General features: G+C 31.2%; 2 protein-coding genes across 2 annotated transcripts; both read right to left on the reverse strand.

Annotated features, from left to right (window-relative positions):
* Positions 1 to 5,602: 5,602 nt before the first annotated feature.
* LOC116028501 (protein usf) lies at positions 5,603 to 9,926 on the reverse strand. Its single transcript, XM_031270231.1, has 5 exons — positions 9,716 to 9,926; positions 8,475 to 8,617; positions 8,256 to 8,385; positions 7,410 to 7,601; positions 5,603 to 6,067 (listed from the first exon to the last, which is right to left on the reverse strand). Exons 1-5 carry the CDS (start codon positions 9,881 to 9,883, stop codon positions 5,858 to 5,860), a joined length of 843 nt encoding a protein of 280 aa, XP_031126091.1. The 5' UTR covers positions 9,884 to 9,926; the 3' UTR covers positions 5,603 to 5,857.
* Positions 9,927 to 16,006: 6,080 nt separating this feature from the next.
* On the reverse strand, positions 16,007 to 20,396 carry LOC116029153 (cell differentiation protein rcd1-like). The gene is made up of 6 exons (XM_031271057.1): positions 20,285 to 20,396; positions 16,905 to 17,029; positions 16,624 to 16,731; positions 16,323 to 16,516; positions 16,126 to 16,195; positions 16,007 to 16,039 (listed from the first exon to the last, which is right to left on the reverse strand). The coding sequence occupies exons 1-6, from the start codon at positions 20,394 to 20,396 to the stop codon at positions 16,007 to 16,009; spliced, it is 642 nt and encodes a 213-aa protein (XP_031126917.1).
* Between the last annotated feature and the right edge of the window lie 4,802 nt (positions 20,397 to 25,198).

Genomic DNA, 25,198 nt, shown 5'->3' on the forward strand with positions numbered 1-25,198 from the left:
ATATATATATATATATATATATATATATATATATATATATATATATATATATATATATATATACTTGATATATTTAATATTATTAGTGATGATAATTAATTAAGTCAGCCTCGCTCAACTCGGACAAAAATATGAAAATACTACTCCTTACTAGGAACTTGGATTCTTGAATGGTTGGATTCTAGATGTTGTTTACAAATGAGCCCCATGAAGGGTATTTATACTCATCCACATCCCTAATGATGGTAGAGATCTACTAAATCCTCGGGTTAGAAATTATTCTCTGAAACCTTCCCTAAATCTTGATCTCTACACAAACTTAAAGTTTACAAGATTCTAGAATATTTCATACATCTTTACCACATACTACTAGTGTTATATATATGTTTCTAGAAAATATTATAAACTATGAGATCGAACTATGTGAAAGTTTAAAAAAAGTCTAGAATGATGTATGCACGGCCGGCGTTACACATGACATCCGATCCCTACACCATTTTCAACGTAACCACACATAACATTCATTGTTTTTTTTTNTTTTTTTTTTTTTTTTTTTTTTTTGTTTGAGTACACATTCATTGTTAGTTTATTGATTATGATTACATTTTTTTTTCATTGGTTGTTACTTGTGATGAACTGACCCAAAGTGTTCCATTCAGATCCTAGTTTTAAATTATATTGTCATTAGATTAGATTAAAGTGAATGAATTGAATTATGGTAATCCAATTGAGTTGAAGTAAAACAATTCTTTAAACTTGGCATATATCTACGAACCAAATTCTCCATGGAGTCAACAGTGACGCAGAAAACAATCTCCCGTGTGGATCCGTGCACTGATTTGGGAGAAACCAGTCAAAAAGGGCATATAAATACACTTAATATACACGGATCATGGATAGATGGAGTAGCTGTCTTTAATTTGCATTGTCTTCTCCAATATGCATGTTCCGAGCTTCCATCTCACGTTATCATGCTTGCTACAATTTTTTTTTTAATGAGGAAAGAATAAATCTCGCTTTGTAATTTTAATCAATAAAACTTTATAAGGCGATAAATCAATTTAAATTGTTTATAAGTAATCGGCTCAAACTTTCGATCTTCCGTCGCACATTATCATGCTAGCTAGCTAGCAATCATTCGTTTTTTAGTGACTAGAAAAATCTGCAATCATTGTTTAAAAATTTATGAGTAAATCTCTCTCTGTAACCTTAGTCAGCAAATAACCACAAAGAGATAAACCAGTTTAGGTTATTCATATGACTGACTTAAATCAAAATGACCAATAGACCCCATGAATGTGAAACTTAAAATCTTGTGTTTATCAAACTTGAATAACTTGATTGGGTTACCCCAACTACCATATATATATATATTGGTTCAAATGCAGGCAATGCTTCCTGTGCGGATCCACCAATAGGTATGTAAAAATGCACTACACAATGTTCAGAAATGCACCACACACCAAAAAATGTACCACAGTGCACCTAGTGGTGCATTTATGCGTACCTAATGGTGAGTGACTGCACTGTTCGCATGAGAACTTGACCCTATATATATATATATATATATATATATATATTTGTTTGTTTGCATGCAGTGGCAGTCAGTTTTATCCGTAGACCAAGAATCATGTGACCTCTCATAAATTCAACACATTCATTCATCTCATCTTAACGTTAGTCGGTGAAGCAGCTTCCAAAACTTTCCACACGTACTTACTTGTCCAGACTTGTAGGGTTTGGACACAGACTTTGTACTTTAGAAGAAGACATTTCATCAATGCATAATATAATATAAAGTAAACAACAAAATGTTTTTAGTGTATTTCAGGTGGAAATTGGAAAAGTTTTGGCTTATAGTATGGGGGCGGGTGGCGTGTTATATATCATTGGATGCCACTAAAATATAGACACACCTATTTTATCTGTATTTCAGGAAGAAAGGTTTTAAGAATATTTCCTAACAAACTTTCAATTCCCTCCTAAGATTGTATCATTTGACGGATAACTAAATTCATTTTTTAATTAATGGCCAGATCAGTTGATTCGTGAACTCTCATTTAATGAAAGCCACATCACAAGATCCGTGAGGATGCACTGAAATATTTGTTTATAAAATTTTATGTTCTTTGTTTTTGTTTAATTATATATATTATTTGTGTGTTAGTGTTTTGTCATCTAGTGTCATGGTTGGTTGAAGGGAGGATGATTTTAACAACAAAAAATTGATGAGAGGTTTAGACAAATGAGGAAAGGGAGAAGGAACCAATCCCAACATGTAGGTCCAATATTTGACCCCCAAAAATGTGAGATATAATTTCAAAGATCAGATATTGCACTCATATTATGCTTACAGTGCAAAATTAAACAAAAACGTGATTCAATTATTATTATTTTTTCCTTTCTTTCTTCCCCAAGGGAATCCCGCTCCATTATTTGTCTGTGTGCATAGAACAAAATTCACTCGTGTAATATTTCACAAATTACACATGAAAAGTAAATTATATTAGAGAAATTCTGTGTGACGAGTTTAATCGAACAAATGTTAGTAAAAATTAAATTTGTAATCATTAAATACGAGAGTTATGTTTCATATCTACTCGACTACCTTTGCGGTTCAATTAATGTTTGATCTTTCTGCTCACCGCCTCTCTAATTATTACGCTTTCCAAACTTTAGCCATGCTAAATGTGGTATGTATCATCTTTAAGGCTCATATTATATTAGGCCTAAAGTTAGAAGTATAAATTGTTAAATAATTTTTTATAAGTTAGTTCATTCACGATTCTGAATTGTTTGTTTGTTTGTCCCTTTTCAACTCCATAAACTTGATTGATTGAATTGGTTTTTTGATGAGCAGTAATTATTTTAAAAAGTAACAAATTAAATATTACTCCGTAGTTACTAATTGCAAAAATTAGACCGGGGTAGGGGTTGAGATAAGAGAGTGAGAAATGAGGGTGTATTAAGACCAATTGTTATACCATATACCATGATTCATATTGCATTGTGAACTTTGATACAAAAATTTTGTACCTCCAGTTAACACATTATGTACATACATTTAACAGTTTTGTACATGTAAACAAATAACTTGATAATTGTTTACACATAATAAGATAGTTACAAGTACATAAATTGTCAACTGTATGTACACACATAATGTCTCAACTACAGACACAGAATCTGGAAGTTATTTTTAGACTAGGGTCTACAATGAAGATAGATCCTGGTCCATGGTGTAATTTGCCAGATTAAGACCAGTTGGGTTATCCTATTAACAGATCATATATTAAGAAAAATTTAAGTCGAATACACCTATGTTTTCTTATACTACTATAAATGAAAATTATATTAATAGTGACATTTTTGTAAATAGTGAAAATAGAATTATTCTGCAATTTACAAAATTATAAATCCATAGTATATATTATTTTTTATTTAGTATTGCATAATTTTTCTTTATATTAAATATTAAATATGTTTAAATTAGTACACCTCGTTTATAAGATGCATGATCAATAATTAAACGAGTCCCTTCATCAATTCTTTGATCCTAGCCTCTGAATAGGATCCGTCCCCTTCAATTTTCATTCAACTTTTTTAGGTATTGTAAAAAACTTTTGACAAAGTGAAAATGCTCTAAATATTCTATAATATTATATTCTAACATGCATGCATGTTTTACCTCTTTTTTTTTTTTTTTTAAAAGAAAATCTTTAATTCATCATTACATTTTTTTTCTCTTTAATTATTAGTTCAATTCTTTCATAATTTTCCAGCTGTAGATTCATCACATTTTCCTTTCTTATTTCCTTTTTCATGCAAAGCATTATATAAAGGCGTTGACTTCAAGAATCATTATAGAAGAAGAGTGTTGCAGACCGCCATAAATGAAGGACGGGACATGATAGGTAAGTCGGTAAGCAAATTACTAATATAATTGTAGACATGAATAAATTTGAATTTGTTTTATATTAATGAAGATATATTGATAGTTTCATTAGATTAAATTGGTTTGTAAAGAGTAAAATTGGTAGTAAATTAGTTTCTCAGTAGTGAAGATACATGATGATGTGCTATATAAAAAAAAATATTCAAAATAAAAATATGTACCAATAAATTTTTGATAATCCATAATTTTCGGATTCTGATTAATTATTGGGGTATTCTAAATGTGGCATCAACGTGTGTATTTCCACTGCTTCACACCACCAAGTTGATGCATCGTTTTCAGCATTTCATATTTTAATCACTTCTATTGATTTTTTCTTTTCCCATATTAAAGGTGGTATTAAATTCTTTTGGTATTAATTAAATCTTTTGAGTATTAAGGTGTTTCGAGGTACTAATAATAATGACAGAAAAGGGTAAAATGAGAGAAACATAATTGGAGGGGAGAGAAGAATATCCTTTGGAGATAAAGTTGTCTCCGAATGAAAGATGAAAAAAGAAGCAATAGCGCATGGCGCATGAGAGCCACGCACCAGTAGCATAGCGCGTGGTAGGAGTTTGAATGAGTAGGGTCCAAAAAGAGAGAAAATGGAAGAAGAATTGGAGAGAAAATAAGAGAAGAGATTATAGTGTGATGTGGAGGAGTTGGACTCACATTTTGGGAAGAAACAGGGAGAACCGTTGTGGATGCTCTTAAGACTAGTTTCCTACAACAAGAGTTTGACTTATGTAACATTCTGGGGTTGGATTTGGGTGTTGGTTAGGCTCATTATATGTAAAAGTGTATACATTTACCTCTTTATGGATTTGGGGATGTGTTCATGCGGTCCAAGATATAGTCCTGTAAAGTAAAAAAACTTAAGGTATAAAAAAAACCTTATGACATTCAAGTACGAGAATCATGTTTTACCAGTTACTTGAACAATATTTTTTGAGTAATATTATATTTATTTTTCTCTTACTAATAGGATAAGTTCAAACATATTTAAGTTTTTTTTGGCTTAATTATGTCTTTCATCCCTAAAATTATTGTTTCTTTGTGAATTATTGATAATACTGTTACTCATAATTTGTGATCTAATAAATAATGAAAGAAAGTTGAGGTCCATATTGAGTAATTAAAAAAATCAATTAATCAGTCAACTTAGTGTGAAAACCCAATGATTCGATGTCAACGAAACATCATATTTGACCTCATTTTTATAACCTTGCTTAAGTTGCTTGCTTGATTTTCGACAAGGATTATTATTTTTGGCTCTGTTTGACCCATTTAGCTGAAAATTAAAGTGGTTGGATGTTTGATAAAATTAATATTTGGGCAAGCTAATATACATTTTTTTTTAAAAAAATCTCGCAATATTGACAAACTTAAATTACAGTTTTGTTGGAATCTCAAGTCCCACTTAATCGATCCGAAAATCAAACTCCTCCTACGTAAATCATAGGTTGCCTATAACATTAAACATTTTAGTCATGTTGAGATATGTATCCATGGTTGTTGGAACTTGGGACATTTCATCCGCTTATCACACCCCTACTAACTTTTACCGCTTCCTAGTGATCACTGATTATGAAGTGAATACGGTGGTGGAGAAAATGGAGTGAAGGAAAATGGTAGCTTGGTGCCACCACTACGGCACTACCCCAATTCAAACATAACTCTTCTTCATAAACAACAGTAAATGTGCAAACTCAGGACCAATGGAAAAACAGTATAATTTATAAACTATAGTCCGCTTGGCAATAAACACGGAAAAGATGCGAGAAAATGTCAAGTGCAGTACCCTTATTGTTGTAATATGTAATATACAACGTGAATAATCCAGACCAGACCACGAACGAGCAAGCATACCTTATTGTAGTAGGATCACCAACTACAGAGGCAACTTGAACAAGCTTTTGTTTAGGCAGACAAGAAGCGGCTCATCCATGAGCGGAAACGCGACCATGCCAGCTCTACCGTGGCATTTTCAACATCAAACTCTCCCATGGTTCTCCTCCTCTGCACACCATCAGGGGAGGTGTTCATAAACGCGTGCCCAGCCTTTGGATAGAAGTACACTTCATGTGGAATTCCAGATGCCTTCAGCTTCTCCTCCAAAGCTTGCCCAGACTGGAAAACATATTTCATACTCCATTATAGTTATCGCAAGTTTCAGACACACATTTGTCTCAGGCACAACAAAAATGTTCAGCCCGTGTCATGGTAAATGCAGCATCAATGATTACATATATATTTGAAAACTAATTCCAGTCAACAATATGCAGCAAGGAACAAAGATGAAACATCAGATCAGATTAAAAGTAAAATAACCATGCACTGGAAAGAACAGTTACAGAATGGCAATAATCAGCATTTTACACGTCTTTTAATTGCATGTAAATAAGGTGTGAACATTTTCTTTTTCTCCCCTTAAACATTCATCCCTCTAAGATGTAGAAAATTATGAAAGCTACAATATGTTTTCAGGACTGATTAGACACTCAAAACTCAGTTCCAGGAGGTATTCTTATTTCATTATATGTGCATTTTTTAACAACTAAATGTGCAAACCTGGAAAATTCTGGTAAGTGCAGATTTTAGTATTCAAGTTTGCATAGTAAAGTTGGTGATAATTACGAAAATGCCACCACGTGTCCGCTTTTTTTTTTTTTTTTTAATCTGATATGATCAGTCAGATATTTCCAGATGTAAGACTGAGATTAGTTCTTAGTTTCAAGGTAATCTTAGATGAAAATGGAAGTAATCACATTACCTTGAAACATTACTGCCACATCAGCTTTGAGATAATATAACATTACCATGTAATCTCATAACTTGCACCAAACAAGGTATATAACATTACCAATCTCACATTACCTAGGTAATCTAAGATTACCTAAACCAAACACCCCCTTAAAAGACATGTTACTATGTTAGACAAGTAAACCTGGTGACTAATTTAGCCTAGGTAATCTAAGATTTGTTTGACATAAAGATTGCTGAAGGTTAGGGGCCCAGGTGTTTGCATTTATAGTGCACATTCGTTGACTATTAAAGCACACAGCACCCTCCAATGCAGAAAATAAATTGTTGTAAAGTAGCTTTATCTTGTTCCCTTTGGGTTTTCCCCCTCCATAAGATGGGGAAAAAAAATATTGTAAAAAATGCATTTTGATGTTTCTGCTCAGAAAATATTTCTTCTGGAAAGGCACGTCAAAACCGCACAATCACATCCATTGACTATTAAAGCAAACTCCAATGCATACAATAAATTGTTGTAAACAATGCATTTTGAAGTTCTGCTCGGAAATATTACTTTTGGAATAGCAAATCATACCCAAACAATCACTTTTTAAAACAATGTTTGAATATTCTTGAATAATTCCCCTCATCAGCTGATGCTATAGACTAATAGAAGGGTGCACAATAAAGCACAATCTATATAAAATTAAACAAGAACAAGGCAGCATACCTTTATATCTGAAAATCCAACAATACCATCTTCCTCACCAAAATGAGCCTGCACAGGTGCCTTAGCCTTGGCAGGGTCTGCAAGCTCAGCAGAAGGTACTCCATAGAATGCTACAACAGCATCAACACCCGGAACTAAAACAGAACTTGCAATGGAAAGAGCGCCACCCATGCAGTATCCAGTAACTCCAACCTATGCCATAAAGTTTGGTGGTTATATAAATTCATAGATGAGATTCAATCATGAGAAGTACCAACTACACAATTTTTGGGAGTAATAAGACATGTACACGAAATTTTATCAATGATTGCAAGAGGTAGACAAAATAACTACCATTCACCTACTTTTAAACATCAAAATGGTGTTTATATGAGTGTGTAATTAGTGTACGGCTGTATTTAAGGTGGCACTCAAACAAATATGGTTCTCAAAATTTTAGAGTTATGTCTGGAAACAAAAAATGTGCAAAAGTATGCAAATTTAAGAAATCAAGCACCTCTCCAAGGAGATAAACTCAAATTACAAATGGCCTCCTGGCCCAACAATTAAAAACATTAAAATTTCCATTAAAAAGTGGACAGAGAGATAGTACATATGTGCAAATTTTAAGAAAGCTGAATATCTACTACTATGGAACCATTTCTTTGGAGCAATTAAAGAGTTTTTTTCTTTTCTTTTCTTTTTTAATTTTAAATGTTTTGCAAAAGAAGAAAGAATATGCAAACTCCAAAGATAATTGCAATTCTCATCATATTACATCCTGATATATTACAAGTTATTTTACTTAAAAGTTTCATTTGAGAATTGAGATCATTAGATCAACAATACAAAGCAAAAAGAACCAACCTTCTTTGAACCATTTGCCTTGAGCCAGTTAACTGAAGCCTGAATATCTTTGACGGCTCCCTGCCAGTCAAGGCCCTCCATCAAATGTTGTGCTTCTGCAACATCTAACCCGACCTTTCCACGGTACAGACTAAAATTAAAAGAAAATAACAAGTTATACTCTTTGATTCTCTCAGAGAAGTGACAAATTGAACTAAACTAATGCACTAGGGGTCTTACTCAGGAATAAGTGCCTTGTAGCCAGAGTCAAATTGAGAGATTTTCTGAGCATGGTTTTTAATCTCATAGTCCACGCCCCACCATTCCTGAAGCACAACAATTCCAGGAGCATCTTCTTTTCCAATTACATATGCATCAAATGTCTGTTTGATATTTTTAGCCAGAAGAAATGAAGAGAATAGGGATTTAGTTGCCATGAAGTGAAGCAACATCAAATGAAAAAACAGATGTAAAAGAATAAGTTCACAGAGAATTACAGTCAATTTTTCAGTATAAAGTAACGAGAACAGAGACATTCTTCTCAGATTCGCATAGAAAGAAATCAAATGGAGAGCACTTACAAATAGTAGCTCAAACCTAATATTTCATTTCTTTCTGTATTTCATTTGAAAAAAGAATACTTTGTAGATAAAAAGAGAATACCTAGGGTGCCCTAATACATTGATACTCAATAGTTTCTTCCCCTTCTTGTGAACCAATGCACAATAAGAAAGCGTTCTCATCTTTTTAATCAAATATTGAAGTAGGACACCCCAAAGTTACTCTAGACAGCTAGACAAGCACTTAAATCCTCAAAGTTTCAAATTAAGTACCTAATGTTTCATATTAAGCAACTGCAAACCTAAGTTGCATGAAAACTGACAAATTTGCTGCTCAAGTGGGTAGAGAACAAGAGGAACTCATCCGATTGAAGTTGACTATGAACTAGGTGATCAAAAATATAAATAGCTACAACTAGTAATAAGAACCCAAGATCAACTAGTAATATAACTATATAAGCAACTACGCACTCTTATTAAACTCAACCAGATCTTGATCGGATGAATCTCATTACATGCTTATGATTTTCCCATTTACCTTGTTTTTAATAATGGAAAATTTTCAGTGCTTCTTTTTACATTTTTCTTAAGGCATCATAAGGTAAATGGACTATACAGCTAAAAATTACTCCGAGTAGAAAAATCTTATACAACTTTATAGTGTGATTATCGACTTCAAACGGATTCTTATTTCTCCTGTTTGAAAAAAAAAAAAAACGCACTAATTTTTCTAGTTGTTTGACTGTTTAAAGCATTTCTTAATACAGAAAATGGAGTATACAACCAGAAAGAATTCAACCGCGCTGCATTTACAATGGAAGAACAGGAAAACACGTTTAACCGGTATGGAAATGATTATTAAAGAGAATTATTATTTAAAAAAAAAAAAAAAAAAGATACGGGAGAGTAACGGATACATACAGTGTCGTCTCTCTGAATCTGAACTTTCTTGAAGGGAGCAGATGAGTCAGCCATGGCACGAACCTGAAGCCGAGAACCGGAGACGGAGAGAGGAGAGACTTTCCGTACAAGCGAGATGGTCGGAGCTGCTCTGATGCCGGCGAAGAATCTAGAACAAGTACTAGTCATGGCTTCTACAGAGAGTTTTATATAGGTTTTTATTTACTTTTTTTCTTTCTTTCTTTCTGAATGATGTGATGATAGCAGTGACAGTGTGACACTGCGTTACTTGGAATACGGCGCCGTTTTGGTGACCTTTTTCTTTTCGATTCCTTTCGATTTTTATTGGGCTTGGGCCATCTAAAGGGTAAATTTGGGTGGGCTGAAAATGGTTTGGGCGAGTCCTTTTGGTCTCCCGTGACGATTCCGGCAATTTTTGACGGGTAACTCGTAATTTGATCTATTTGATCAAAAATAATAAGTTTGAGAGTTTAATTGACCTTTTTAAAAATTTAAGGCCGTAATTGACTTTTGGTGTATAGTTTAGAGGTCTATTTGATCTTTTTTCAAAAACAAAAACCATTAAAATATACTAAGATTTCAAAATCACAAAGATGGATTATTGTGTGAGTGTTACATATATAGTATTACGGTCAACATATCACACATTAATTATAATTAAATTTTTCACCAAATCAATGTAATGTTACAAATATTTAATTTGTAGATTAATTTCACGTATTAAAATGAAGAAAAATATTTAAAAATGCATGAGAAAAGTCAAAAAACAATTATAATATACTAAAAATTGTGAAATCACAAAGATTAATTATTGTGTAAATATTGTATTACGGTCAACATATCATGCATTAATCATAATTAAGTTTTCCACCAAAGCAATGTAATGTTAGAAATATTTGTAGGTTAATTTAAGTGAGTATTTGTTTGGTTTGTGGAAAATATTTGAGGGGAATAGAATTGAAATTCCATGAAAACTAATTACTAGGAAGATGAATTTCAGCTAAACACTTTGTGCACAAATGGCATGTATGTATGAGAGGTCATGAGATCTAGTCTCAGTGGAGGTGAACGCTTCAATAGGTTGAGAAAGTATATTTGAACAGATACTACAATGTATTAAAATATATATATATTTTAACTTGTGGGCTAGATGAAGGTTTTTATTATTTGGTCTAACCCAGGCTTACCCATAATTTAATCGGATTTTAGCTTGTGGGCTAGATCAAGGTTTTTATTATTTGGGCTAACCCAGACTTACCCATAATTTAATCGGACATTAATAAATGTATTAACTCTAAACTAAAAAAATTGAAGAAAATATTTTAATCTAGCTTTAAGGTTGTGGGTCGAGTCATGCTCATATTGTTTGTCTTGGCCTAATAACTTAATCCATATTTTAACCGGTTTAGCACTTTAGCCTAGTCCATTTGAAATAATAACTAGACATATAGCGGGTTAAGTCACCTATTTGACACAACCCGTGGAGAGATAACTAAATGCCGGAGAGTAATTCAAAAAATATGTCTTAAATAAAAATTTTGAAAAACATTTTTACTAAAATGAGTATTTATCATTGAATAAATAAATAAATACAAAAATAAAATATCGAGAAAATCATAGAGCATTGTGTAGAATGACGATATTCATTAACAAGACAAATGACTAAGAAATTGGGTCAAATTGAATTCAAACATTTTTTTTCATAATGAGCACTACAACACATACATTATATTTGTCAAGTGTAAATAGAATTTCTCAATCCATGGTCAGATTACAAATGCACTAAAATTTCCTAGTCAACCCTTTTGAGGGAAAAAGACACTAATGTAACCAAAATCAAAAAAATTGACAAAAATATAAAATTTTTAAATTTTGGACAAAAATGTGAAAAACTCTTTTCCCAAATGCGTTTCTTGTAACAGAGTTTTTTTTACATTTTTGTCCATAATTTAAAATTTTCATATTTTAGTCAATTCATTTGATTTTGGTTACATTAGTGTCTCTTTCCCCCTTTTGAGAGAGGGGTACCCCAACTTCACTCAAGAAAACACATAGGGTGAGATGTAGGGCTCTCATCTCTCAATGTAAAAATAAAGTAACTTTAATTTGAATTTGTCTCTTTTCCCCATCAATTTTGCTCCCCTCATTGACAAACCTACATTGCATAAAAATGGATTAAATTAACATGTCAGAAACATTTGATGTGGATCCTACAACATGAAAATTACCATCGACAACCCTCACTTTTGCTCTCACCACTAACTCATTAGAAGATCTCATACATTTGTTTAACTTTCATCATCGTGAAGATGCTTTATCACAACTCATCAGGATATTACCATTGACAACTCCACATCAATTTTGCTTCCCTCATTATACCCTACATGACATGCAAATGGATTAGATCAACTTGTCAGAAACACTTGATGTGGATCCTAGAGCATGTGAATTACCATTGAAAACTTTCACTCCTATTGTCACTGTCACTAATCCACCGAAACCGGCTGGAGGAATTAATGCATATGCTTCACTTCCCTTCTCATCATGAAAATGCCTTATTACTGTTTGTTAGGATATTAACTATTTAAATTCAAGTTGAATTATAAATAGCTAATATCTTAATAAGTTAAATTATAAATAACTAATATCATAACGATATGTGACAAGGCATCTTCATGAAGAAGAGGGACATGAAGCAACGCATCAATTCCTCCAATGTGACTTCCAGTGGGTCGTCAATGGCGATGGCAACATGATCATCAATGGTAATTCACTAATTTCTATGTTTTGGAATCCGCATCAAGTGTTTCCAGCAAGTTGATCTAGTTTATTTGCATGTAATGTAAGGTTTGTCGACGAGGGGAGCAAAACATACGAGGAAAAGAGATTAATTCAAAGTAAACTTACTTTTAAAAAAAACATGGAGTCATGGAGAGATAAGACTAGGAAATGGTGGGCATTTATAATCCGAACATGAAGTGAACGGTGAATATGTGTAGGTGGTTGGTAGGAAGTTTTCGTGGGACAAATATACATCAGATTCTATTTGCAATTGACAAATGTTATTTATGCAATGTAATCTCACGCATTATGGAAAAAATTAAATAAAAACATTGAATTTGGTTCAAACTAATTTCTTGATCACGTGTCTTGTTAATGTGTAACGGCAGAACATTTATAATTTGATCATGGATTTGAGTGAAAGGTGAATGTGGGTGGTAGTTGGTAGGAGAGTTTTGTGAAACTGATGTATGTTGAATTTTGTTTATGATTATTGACAAATGTAATTCATGCGGTGTAATTTCTTGCACTATGGAAAAAAAAACAAAAAATTTAAATTGATTTCAATTTAATTTCTTAATCATGTATCGTGTTGATGTAATGGTGGTGCGTTTATAATCTAGTCATGGATTGAAGTTAAAGGTGAAGGTGGGTGGCAGTTGGTATGAAGTTTTTGCGAGACAGATGTATGTCAAAATTTGTTTATGATTGACAAACGTAATTCATGCAATGTAATCTCGCGCAATATGGAACAAAATAAAAAAATTTAAATTCAATTCGATCACTTCAATTTCTTGATCACGTGTCTCGTTAATGTAACGGTGCTGCATTTATAATTTGGTCATAGATTAGAGTGAAAGGTGAATGTGGGTGACAATTGGTAGTAGGATTTTGTGGGACAGATGTATGCCAAATTTTGTTTATAATTCAAAAATGCAATTTATATAATGTAATTTCAAACATTATAAAAAATAAAAAATTCAATTCATATCAATTCAATTTTTTGATTACGTTTATTATTAATGTATAATGCTGTCATCCAACAAAGTACTATAGTTTTCTTGATATTTTTAATTGTTTTTGTATTTATTTATTATTTTGTCATCTATCCATTGTTAAAATCTGCGATAATTTTGAAAATTTCATTGTTGCACCGAAAAATGCATGGCCCCCACAAGAGTTTGGTCAAACGGCGAAACCAGGCTGTCCAGGAGCCTTTTCTTCCCTCCTTCAACGCAATTCTTATACCATTGATCAATGTTCATATTGTATTGTGGATCAAAATTAAAATAACATTCAAATTATTTATTTTTAAGGGGCTACTTTTACTAAGGATTGTGATTCTGTGGACCATCGCCAAAACGATATCATTTTAAAATTTTCTATTAATAATGGTAGACGTTAAATTCCATTATGGTCCATTTGACCATTAGCAACCTATCTTATTATTCAATTTCATTTTATACATACTTTAGTTTCATTACAGTAGTATTACGGTATATTCTAATTCAACTACAGTTTTATTTGACAATATATACTCAATATGTGAAATCTATTATTCAGTTTCATTTTATACACACTATAGAGACTAATATTCAAGTACATCTACATATTTCCATGAGACCCTTCGTAAATGCACACGAGCTAATACATGAATGCACACATGGTAGATTGTGACACTCATGTTGAGCAAATTACACACAATCTAGTATCTGTGCATTCGTGTAGACGTGTAGTAGCTTGTGTGCAGTTATGAAGGGTCTCACAGAACTCACAGGAAGAGATGATATCATTTGATTATTATTCATATATATTGAACAGAGTAAATGCTATATATTGAGGGAAAGTAACACAAAAAGTTATAACCAAAGAGATTAACTCCAATTGAAATTGCCCTAAAGCTAAGGCTATCCTTATCCTTGTAAATATCTCTCACTTTTTAAAATGAGTCTTACTTTCACATCATTAAATTTATAAATTTTTTACTATTTATTCTACATCCTGTAAATCTCTTTCACTTTCATATTATATTATAAATATAATAATGAAATAATATTAAAAGATTTTTTTTTAAAGTAAAAGTTGAAATGATTAGCAGAAAAAGCTACTACATTGTTTATCTCTCCACTTTCTAAGTTAGCAATTTTTCTCTCCCTTTGCTATCCACGTAGGTGGAAAATCCAAAAATGAAAAAAAAAAAAAAAATCTCTCTCTTGTCACATAATTTAGCAAGGCATTCAATTTATGGGATGAGGTTAGTCTAAGTACCATAGACTTGCTAAAACCTTGTGGTCTAGTGGCACTGATTGCACTCCCATATAGAATGGTGGGTTTGAGCACAGATAGTACAAGTACCATGTACTTGAAGATGTGAGGTTAATTTCATGACCTTGAAGAACGCCTTTGAATTTTAAGAAGAGTGATGGTAAAATGAAAAAGAGAGTTTTTCCTTAACCTCCAATTTAATCCATTAGTTTCTTCTTTTCTTTTTTTTACATAATATTACAATAACTAATTGGTGCACACATGCTAATTTCAGATAATCTTTGTCCAAAAATTTTACAAGAACTAGAAGTGATAAAAAAAATTCAAAATCAATAGACTAATAATGAAAAATAATATTAATAGTTGAAGATTATAGGTAAAAATAACATCAAATCCAATGAATAAAAGTGAAAAAAATATTCTTCATCATTAACACATCCACTTGTCCATTTAGTATTTATCTTGAACAACTCCAACCCTTATTCATCCTGCAACTACATTTGCCAAAATAATTATTTTAATAGAAAATTCAACAACATCATACCATAAATCAACCATATGATAAAAATACTATAAATCCATCCATAATAACTATATACATTCAACAATAGCATAACATAAATCCGCCCATATTTAAAATCATATGGTAAAAATACTATAAATCCTTCCAAAATAACTATATACATTCAGCAACACATCATATCATAAGTTTGGTCATAACTAAAATCATATGGTATAATTATCATAAATCCATATCCATATATCCATAATAACTATATACACTCAATAGCATCATATCGTAAATCCGGCCATAACTAAAATCATATGGTAAAAATGTCATAAATCCATCCTAAATAACTATATACATTCAACAGCATCATCATATCATAAATCTGGCCATAACAAAAATATACGGTAAAAATACCATAAATTCATCACTAATAAATATATACATTCAACAACATCATACAATAAATCCATAGTTAAAACAATATGACAAAACAAATTATACAGTAATTTTTAGCATACTGTAAATGGAGAAGGGAAAGAATTCCTAATAAGTCCAATGGCGGCTTGTAATATTAGTAAATAGTTGTTGTAGCATCCTTACACTGTGTGGATCCTCCTGCAAAGGCATTTAGAGTGGAAACACATATAAGAAGCTAAGCATGCATATATGCAATTGGTTTTGCACAAAAAATATTGATGAACAAAGTGATGATCTATCTGCTGATGAAGAATCAATCAAGTATGCTTTTCCACAAAGTACAGCTCATACTTAAAAACAGGCCATAATCACAATTCATATGTATATTTACAAAGTATATAGAAACTTTATCAATAAATTGTAATGTGGAACTCACACGAATGAAGGCGATGAAGTTGTGTTGGGTCATTCTTGCAGGAATACAGTTTCTAAATGCATCCTTTGCCCTGCAATTCCAAGTAAATTTACAGAAAAGTGACTAAGAATTAATTGGATGTTAAGAATGCTAAGAAACAGACAGACAGACAGACAGAATTTACAAGCTAAGTTAAGAATGGATTATAGATTACTAACCTTGGAACTTCAGAAAGCCTAAGGTAACAAGCAATGACAGATCTTAGTAAGCCTAAACTAGGCCTTTCTGCAGGCTGTCTGTCCACCACTCTTCCCAACGCTCGCACCAGCGCGAAGAAGCGTTCGCCATAGGCACTGCAGTATTTCAACCCTTCTGCTCGCCACAGTATCTTCGCAATTATCAGTGCCGATACCTGCAATGTATGTATATATTTGAATTGATTTGAGCATATCAAATATAGAGCTAGCATTCTTGATTTATGATGGAGCAGAAGATCAGATAAATTGCATTGTAACTTACAGTTTGCGTGGGTTCATCACCGCGATCCATGCAACTTAGAAACAGAGGGAAAACCTCTGATTCAAGAAGATAATGGACAATTTTTTGCCCATCTTCTGGATTATCAATCTGCACCCAAAACAAAACAAAACAAAAATAGCAACAAATTAAAACATCTGTGCAGTATTTGTGCAATATATATATATGAGTTGTCAACATTTCAATGAATAAAACATGTTGTTAGAGTGTTGTTTTAGAGTTTGTGTATATATATACATAATAGCTAGATTAATAATATTCACCTTAAGAAGCGCAGCAATTACGCCCAAGCTGGTAAGCCTCAGAGCCTCTAAAGGCTTATCCTCAGTTGCAGTAGTACTAGTAGTAGTAATTCCCAAAAACGGGTGAAGGTAAGATGTTATCCTAGCTGCATTCAAAATCGGATACAAAATATTTACAAAACAATCAAATAATAATTTAATCTTGATGATGATGATGAAATATTTATATATATATATATAGAGTTTTTCCCCAAACTGGTCCCTCGACTATTGCTCATTCTCAATTTTGCATTTTGACTTTCAATTGCACCTAATGTGGTTCTTCGACTTTCAAAAACTCACCCAAATTGGTCCTCCGTTACATATTTCGTCAAATTAGTGTTAAAATGGAGGGCATTTTTGTCCACTTACCTATTGTTAGCCTAATAAACATTGAGAAATAGTTGAGGGACCATTTTGAAAATAGTCAATGGACCATTTTGGGAAAAACTATTTTATTTATTTCATTTTTGTTTATTTTCATTTTTTAGACTCTATAAAATAAGAATTTCTATACATTTTTTTTCTTACAAATATAAATAGTTAAAATCGTGCAATCCATCTTAAAAATTTTTAACTTTTTTACAGACATTTTCCCTCTATCTAAATATACAAACTATTCCTATGCAGATTTACAATAAGTTTCGTAAATTTTATAAATACTCATTTTTTAAGCACCGATTAAAATAATTCTTAGTCACATCCGTAGCACTAAATATATTACTTTGAATTTTTTTTTATAAATAAGATATAATATTATTAAACTCAAATAATTAAAAATAATGTGCCCACAACACAAAAGATTTTATGATTAACTTAAAAATTAACTATAAATTTTATTGTTGAATACAAATTGACAATTATTAAACATTATTTATAATAATTATTGTGTCTCGTGTAATATACTAAAATTATTAGGTAGGATTTTTATAATTAAGGTATAATTTAATTAAATCAAAATTATTAAAAATAATGTGTCCATATTACAAAATAAATTATGCTTGCCTTAATAATTAATAATTAATAAAAAATAAGAAGAGGAAAACATATAAAAGATGTCATACAATATCTTAAATAATGTAAATTAATATAAAATTTAATAATTACTTCGAAATCAAATACAGAAAATATTGCATGAAACATTGACGAGATTTTACTTTCCGGCTCACCTGAGAAGTTTACTAGAAAAATTTACCTTTAGGTCCAATATTTTCCCTACATTTTACACTATTTGGGTGTCTACGCTTGAAAAAAAAAATATTATTTTCAATGGTAAAAGTAATATTTAATGTGATACATAGTGATTTATTGTCTAAGAACATAATAAAAAAATTAAAAAAATAAAAAATAAATAAAAAATAAAAAAAGAAAGAAGAAGTATATGAGTATTTATGAAATTTACGGAACTTATTGTAAAACTTCATAGGAATAGTTTGTATATTTAGAGAGGAAAAGTCTGTAAAGAAAGTTAAAAATTTTGAGGTTGGATTACGCGATTTTAACTATTTATATTTGTAAGAAAAAAATGTATAGAAATTCTATACAAAATGAAAATAAACAAAAATGAAATAAATAAAATAGTTTTTCCCAAAATGGTCCCTTGACTATTCTCAAAATGGTCCCTCAACTATTTCTCAATGTTTATTAGGCTAACAATAGGTAAATGGATGAGAATGCCCTCCATTTTAACACTGATTTGACGGAATATGTAACGGATGACCAAATTGGGTGAGTTTTTGAAAGTCGAGGGACCACATTAGGTGCAATTGAAAGTCGAAATGCAAAATTGAGAATGAGCAATAGTCGATGGACCATTTTGGGAAAAAACTCATATATATATATATATATTTGCATTTTCTTGATTCTTTTGCAGCTACCTCTTATGAGCTGCATTCTTGTCAGTGGGTGAGCAGCCATGCACTAGGGATAGGAACAAACACATACACAACCAACTATCATCAGTGAAGACAATATATACATAATAAAATTCATAGAAAATATTGAAGAACTCATAATACAAATGATTGTCCAGAAAGGAAAGTAGAGAAAATTAGAAGAACCTGAAATAGTGCAATGGCATTGCAAGTACGAGTGGATTCCCTGGCAGAAACCCTTCTGTCTGAAGGAGGTAACTGTCTGTATACTGATATCACCTCCTAGGTAGTATGAAAATGGGGAATGAGACACCACACATGGAGAATGATGACAACTTTAAAAAATATTAGGATGAAATATAAGAAAAATGTTTTAATTTAATAAAAGAAAACCATACAAATATATTTGTAATACAGACACTGTAACTTTATGAGTTATATATTATATTTTCCCTAAAACATTACCTTGTACATATATGCAATATTGACTTAGCAAAAAAGTGTACCCGACCCTTGCTAGGGATGGGATTCAATCCTAAAACCTTCCGTATGAAAAGCAACAGTTATGTCATCAAACCACACGTGATACTTGACAGAGATTTGTCAATTATGTACCCATATATATCATTTGTTGTCAATGTAATATGAATTATGATGACCACAAACTTCTCGGCCAGGAAGTTGGGTTGATTTAGTGTTGAGCTGACTTATGGCAACTTCAACAATAAATGTTATTTTTATTTTAGGCGTGAATTAAAAAAAAAAAAAAAAGAATATTGTTCATTCTTAATAACGATATATCTATATAGTTAGTTAGTTAATTAGTTAGTATTGTAACTATGGAATACGAAAAAGTGAAAAGCCATTTACTTTGAAGCCATAACTATATATATCTATATATATAGTTAGTTACTTTGAAAGTATTGACTTTTGATGATAGTATGAAAATTTTGGTCTTTAGATAAAATACAAATATAAATGATGCATACTAGTGCACCAATCTCTCGAGTCTTCATAGAGACATTTTCACTCCCCATCATAATTATGTGTATGTATCATTGATAATCAGTGTAATATAATGACCACAAATTTGTTGGCCATAAATTTGAGAAAGTTATGACAATATATAATAACGATATTTCTTAAGAGTAGTTCTAGCCTTTTAGATTTCTACATGTGCATAGGAGATTTTGCAATTTTGCAAGGAAAATGGGAAGATTGAGGGGGTTTATATAGAAATTGGAGGATAGGGGGAGGGGATGGAAGAATTTAGAGCTACAAAATGAAAATAAAAAGTGAGGGGAGGTGAGGTTGGTAATATAACAACAATATTTATGTTGTAATATAATAACCATAATTAGCCAAGGACCTAGGAGTTAGGACCTAGCAAGAGCCCCAACAACTCATCTATAGGAGCTTTTAAGATCGTCGTATGATCTAATTTCTTAACATGTCCAAGGTTAGCAAGAAAATCGGCACACATGTTACCTTCCCTCAACACATGCGTAAAAGCCAGCTCATCATCATACTCCGAAGCAAGGAACTTGCAGTTAGAAAGGAGAGTAATGATAAAATCACTAGCACCATAATTCTCACTCATCACCTTAATCACACTTCAGAATCAAGCTCTACAATCAACCTCCGAACCCCATTTTCCTTATCGAGTTATAGACCCTCCCTTAGGCCCCACAACTCAACAAAGAAGGAAAAGGGGAAATTGTGATTGATTATTTATAAGCCGATTCCAGTCCAAGTGTGGATACTTTTAATTTGGCATGAATATAGAAAAGGGAATGTTTGTTCTTTCTTAGTAACTATATATATTGTTAATTGGAACTTTAACGTACTACATAATCGAAAAGTGAAAAGACGTTTAATTGCTTTGGAAGTGTTGCATGACTTTTGATGACAATTCGAAAGATTTGGTTGTTAGTAAAATTACAAATATAAATGACGCATACTAGGACACTAATCTCTCAAATTTCAAGTTGTCTCCTTAGAGATTATTTTCACTTTACAAGATAATTATGTGTCCATATCACTTCTTAATGCTTATCAGTGCAATATGATGATCACAAACTTGTCAGCCTAAAAGTTGAAGTGATTGACAACATACCAATGATGGATTACATGTTGGTAATTTCTAAAAACAGTTGACACTAAATTTGTGGAGGATGTTTTTTTAATGGTTGTTTGTCTATTTATATCCTTAGTGTGCTATCTTCTTTTCTTTTTCTTTTTTCTTTTTTTTTTTTTGGGAGGGGGAGGGGGGTGGGTGGTTAGGGCACCCGACTAACTCAACATATTGACTTGACAATGAATCATTCTATGACGGAAGAAACCAGCAAAATTCTCCAACCAAATCTTCTACACCCCTAGTGTGGGAGTCTCAATAAACTGAAGACATTGCTCATATCTAATTTCCTGAGTTGCGAACGCTTACTCATTTATTAATAATTACTCCCTCTGTCCCATTTTACCTGTCCTGTTTACTATTCATTGGTCAAACCAACTCTTTCTTAATTGCTTATTTTCTTTATTAATTTTTAATTATTTTTAAATTTAATTTTTTGTGTTTAATAGTACTTTTGATGTAGTTTCTAAATATATAAATTTTATATACTAATACTAAATTTAATATTATAAAAAATTGAATTAAAAATAATCTCAGTCAAGCCTCGTTAACCGAATCAGACAAACAAAATGGGACGGAGGTAGTATATATTTGACTATGAACCATCACATGATTATAGTGATGCATTGTATAGTTATAAGCATGTGCAACATGCTGGAAAAAAAAAACCCAATAAATTTAAAAAGAATGGTGTAATTACATAATCAAAAGAAATGTAAAATTATATAATCTTATAACTATTGTAAGACAAAATTTATGCAAGACAATATAAATAATTTATGCATTACATATAAATAAGAAATATATAAAATTGAAAAGAAATTGTAAGTGCAAGTACAAGAGAGAAAATACAATTAACAAGTTAACATTGCATCTCAGGTAAAAAATATGGTGAAATCTCATCCACTGATCTAGCCAAAATTAACAGCCCATAATGAAGAAAAAGATTTTTAAAAATCCATGGTGGCACTATGATAATTTTGCGTAAATTCAAAGTGCATAAGTTTAAAGCTTAAAGTGCGTAAGTTTATAGCTTAAGGTGCGTAAATTTATAGCTTTAGGTGCCTAAAATTAAAGCTTGAGGTGCTTAAGTTTAAAAACTTATTGTGCATAAGTTTATAGCTTAATGTGCATATGTTTAAAGCTTAAAATGTATCAGTTTAACTTTTAAGGTGCACGACTTACAGACTCAGGTGTATAAATTTCAAGCTTAAGGTGCATCAGTTTTCAACTTAATGTGCATGAATTTAGCTCTTAAGATGCACAACTTTGATTCATTATGATGAATATCGACTTACATACTCTAGGTGCATAAATTTAAAGTTTAAAGTGCATTATTTTCCATCTTAAGGTGCATAAGTTCGAAACTTAAGGTTCATCAGTTCAGTAATTAAGGTGCATCACTTCGGAACTTAAGGTGCATCAATTCAGTACTTAAGGTGCATAATTTTGACACTTAAGGTGCATTAGTTCGAGACTTGGGGTGCATAAGTTCGAAGAATTAAGGTGCATAAGTTCAAGGCTTAATGTGCATCAATTCTATTTAAATCCCATTTTTTCCTTTTTCTTTTTATTTTTATTTTATTTTATTTTTAAACTAATTTTAATATTTCATCAACAACTCCTATATAAACGAATCAACTGCAAGTGATAGAGATAATACCTGTAGAAGTACAAAGACTATGTTGAATGAATTCCATAACAACAAAGCCAGATCCACGCATGCATCACGATTCTAATTAATGAAATTATCCAAAATTAAAACAATATTATTTTAGCATTTTATTATTTAATAAATGATAATAAAATAATGCACTCCTAATTTCGGAGGGCACTAATAAAGATTTTAAAAATCCTCACGAACAGAAAATTAAACATTCCAAAAAAAAAGGTCATTTTATTTGTTTTTTATTGGAAAAAAACAATTGATGTAAAACGGAAATGAAATCTTGTGACAAGTCAAAATTTGTTGTATAGATTTTGACCATTTATGTTAAAATTAAAGTTTATACCAATTAGAAAATAATATATCAATCGATCTGTACATATGCATATGTATTCGTAGATTTGTGTTTTTATATATAACAACCTCTTTAAATTAAAAAAAAATTATAATCATTGATCTGAATTTTATATAAAATTCAAATCAAGATTATGAACTATATATGTATATATAATAATTTTCTATAGATATATATAAGGCTACTAATTAGGTTAATGCTTAAATTACAACAAATAGTTAATACCTTAGCAAGTTTTGACAAAGCATATTCGCGGTGAGAAGAGGAGTGAAGCAAATGCACTAATTCTTCCGGTGAGGGTTCAGGTGGGTCAACGGCGGTAGTGAGAATCGGAGTTGTCTGTCGTAATTCCCATGTTGTGGGGTCCACATCAAGCGTTTCTGGCAAATTGATCTTATCCATTTGAATTCGACGTAGGGTTTTCAATGAGAAGAAAAAAGATTTATGAGGAAAAGAAACTAGCTCAACGTCTCAAACTAAGATTACTTTATGTTTACACGGAGAGAAGAGGCTTGAAATTAAAACTGGAAATGATAATATATTTATAATACAGACATTAAGTGAACGGTGAATGGGAGTGGGGGCAAGGGTGGGGTTGGTAGGGACTTTTCATGTGATAAATGTTCACCGAGTTATGTTTAGAATTAACAAATGTAATGCATGCCGTAATCTCGTACACTAAGTAAAACAAAATTTTTAAATTCAATTCAATTCAAATTCTTGATCACGTGTCTTGTTAATATAATGTTGTCATCCACAACAAAGCATTATAGTTGATCCATCCATTTGGATAGATCAAAAGTTGAAAGTTGTTGAAAAATAAGAGAAAAATGCGTGGTCAGTTTTATAAATATTACGGAGTACAAAATTAATTTAGAATAAGGATCAAATAGGCCATGGAACTACACACAAAATTACAATTGGGTCATCTAACTAAAAAAAAACCTACAATTAGGTCCCTGAACGACACAAAATCATACAATTAAACAAATAATGACATGTTTACATGTTGATGGCTGATGTGGCGGTTATCGGATTAACCATTGAGGAACCGTGATGTGCGGATGTGATCAAGTCTTCACTTTTTATACGAAGATCATGTTCCCATTTGAACTCCCCACCCCCCCCCCCTCCCTCTCTCTCTATGCTCTCATGTAAAAAGTAAGAACTGATTTGATCCATTCTTTTGGATAAATAACATTTAATCGTTGTTACAAAATGAAAAAAAAAATGAATTCAATTTTATAAATATTACGAACTTAAGATTTACAATATTTATAAAATTAACTCATTTTTTAATTAAAATTCTCAACTATTGATGAACATTAATGGGTAATTAACTTTTTTTTTATAGGAAAATGGGTGATTAACGTTAAGATTTTTATTAATTCAGATTTTGAAAATCCTCACAAACAAAAACCAATCATAATGTTAACGTTAAACATTTTTTTTTCAAAAAAAGTTTACTTTAATTGGCTTTTCTTGGAAAAAAGAAATGCATGAATAAAGGAAAATGAAATCTAATGATGACCGGTCAGTCAAGATTTATTGTATAGATTATTAAAATCTATACGTATGCATATGTATGTGTCTAGGCATGTGTGTCAGTCTCTTTAAATCAAATATTAAAATCATTAATATGATTATGAAATGATTTTCTTTAGTACTAACTCTAATATATTGTAATATCCATTCATTTAAACTTTCTCAATCCGACTTCATGACTTTCCATTTAGAAGAGTCACTACATGCTACTTGACCACATTGACATGATTTTGAAACATTATTTGAGTAGCGTTTTAAAATAAATTATTTTAAACTCATTATATTTTTACCAAATAGAATTTATGGATTATTTGTAGTTTAAAATAAATTATAAGTTTTATTAAATAGAACTGTGGATTAACATGAATGGCTTTGTTTGTGTAAAGCGGTCAAAGTTTAGAGTTTGGGTTTCATGAATTCTTTGAACCACTATACTCTCGGCCTTATTTAACTGAATATGTAAAAGTCACGTGATCTGATTTTATATAATTTCTAGTTCTTTTGTCAGTCCTATCATTTGTGTTATATTTATTTTTAAACAAAAAAATTAAATTAAAAATTATATTTCTCCCTTCGTACTACTTTTAGAGCTTGATTTTGACTGATTTATTTATACTCACTAAAGAAGGCTTCAATATATTAACATATAAAATTGCTATTTTTTACCATAAAAATGATGCCAAGTTTTCAATTGGTGAAGAT

This window comes from Ipomoea triloba, chromosome 9 (assembly GCF_003576645.1).
Source record: "Ipomoea triloba cultivar NCNSP0323 chromosome 9, ASM357664v1".
In the NCBI taxonomy this organism is placed as follows: Eukaryota; Viridiplantae; Streptophyta; class Magnoliopsida; order Solanales; family Convolvulaceae; genus Ipomoea; species Ipomoea triloba.

Coding starts and splice junctions, on each gene's coding strand:
- LOC116028501 (XM_031270231.1), bottom strand. CDS start 9,883: ATGACTAGTACTTGTTCTAGATTCTTCGCCGGCATCAGAGCAGCTCCG. Junction 8,618..9,715: donor AGATTCAGAGAGACGACACT/GTATGTATCCGT, acceptor AATATCAAACAG/ACATTTGATGCATATGTAAT. Junction 8,386..8,474: donor TACAAGGCACTTATTCCTGA/GTAAGACCCCTA, acceptor TTTTAATTTTAG/TCTGTACCGTGGAAAGGTCG.
- LOC116029153 (XM_031271057.1), bottom strand. CDS start 20,396: ATGAGTGAGAATTATGGTGCTAGTGATTTTATCATTACTCTCCTTTCT. Junction 17,030..20,284: donor TACGCATGTGTTGAGGGAAG/GTAACATGTGTG, acceptor TTTTGAATGCAG/CTAGGATAACATCTTACCTT. Junction 16,732..16,904: donor TAATTGCTGCGCTTCTTAAG/GTGAATATTATT, acceptor TTTTGGGTGCAG/ATTGATAATCCAGAAGATGG.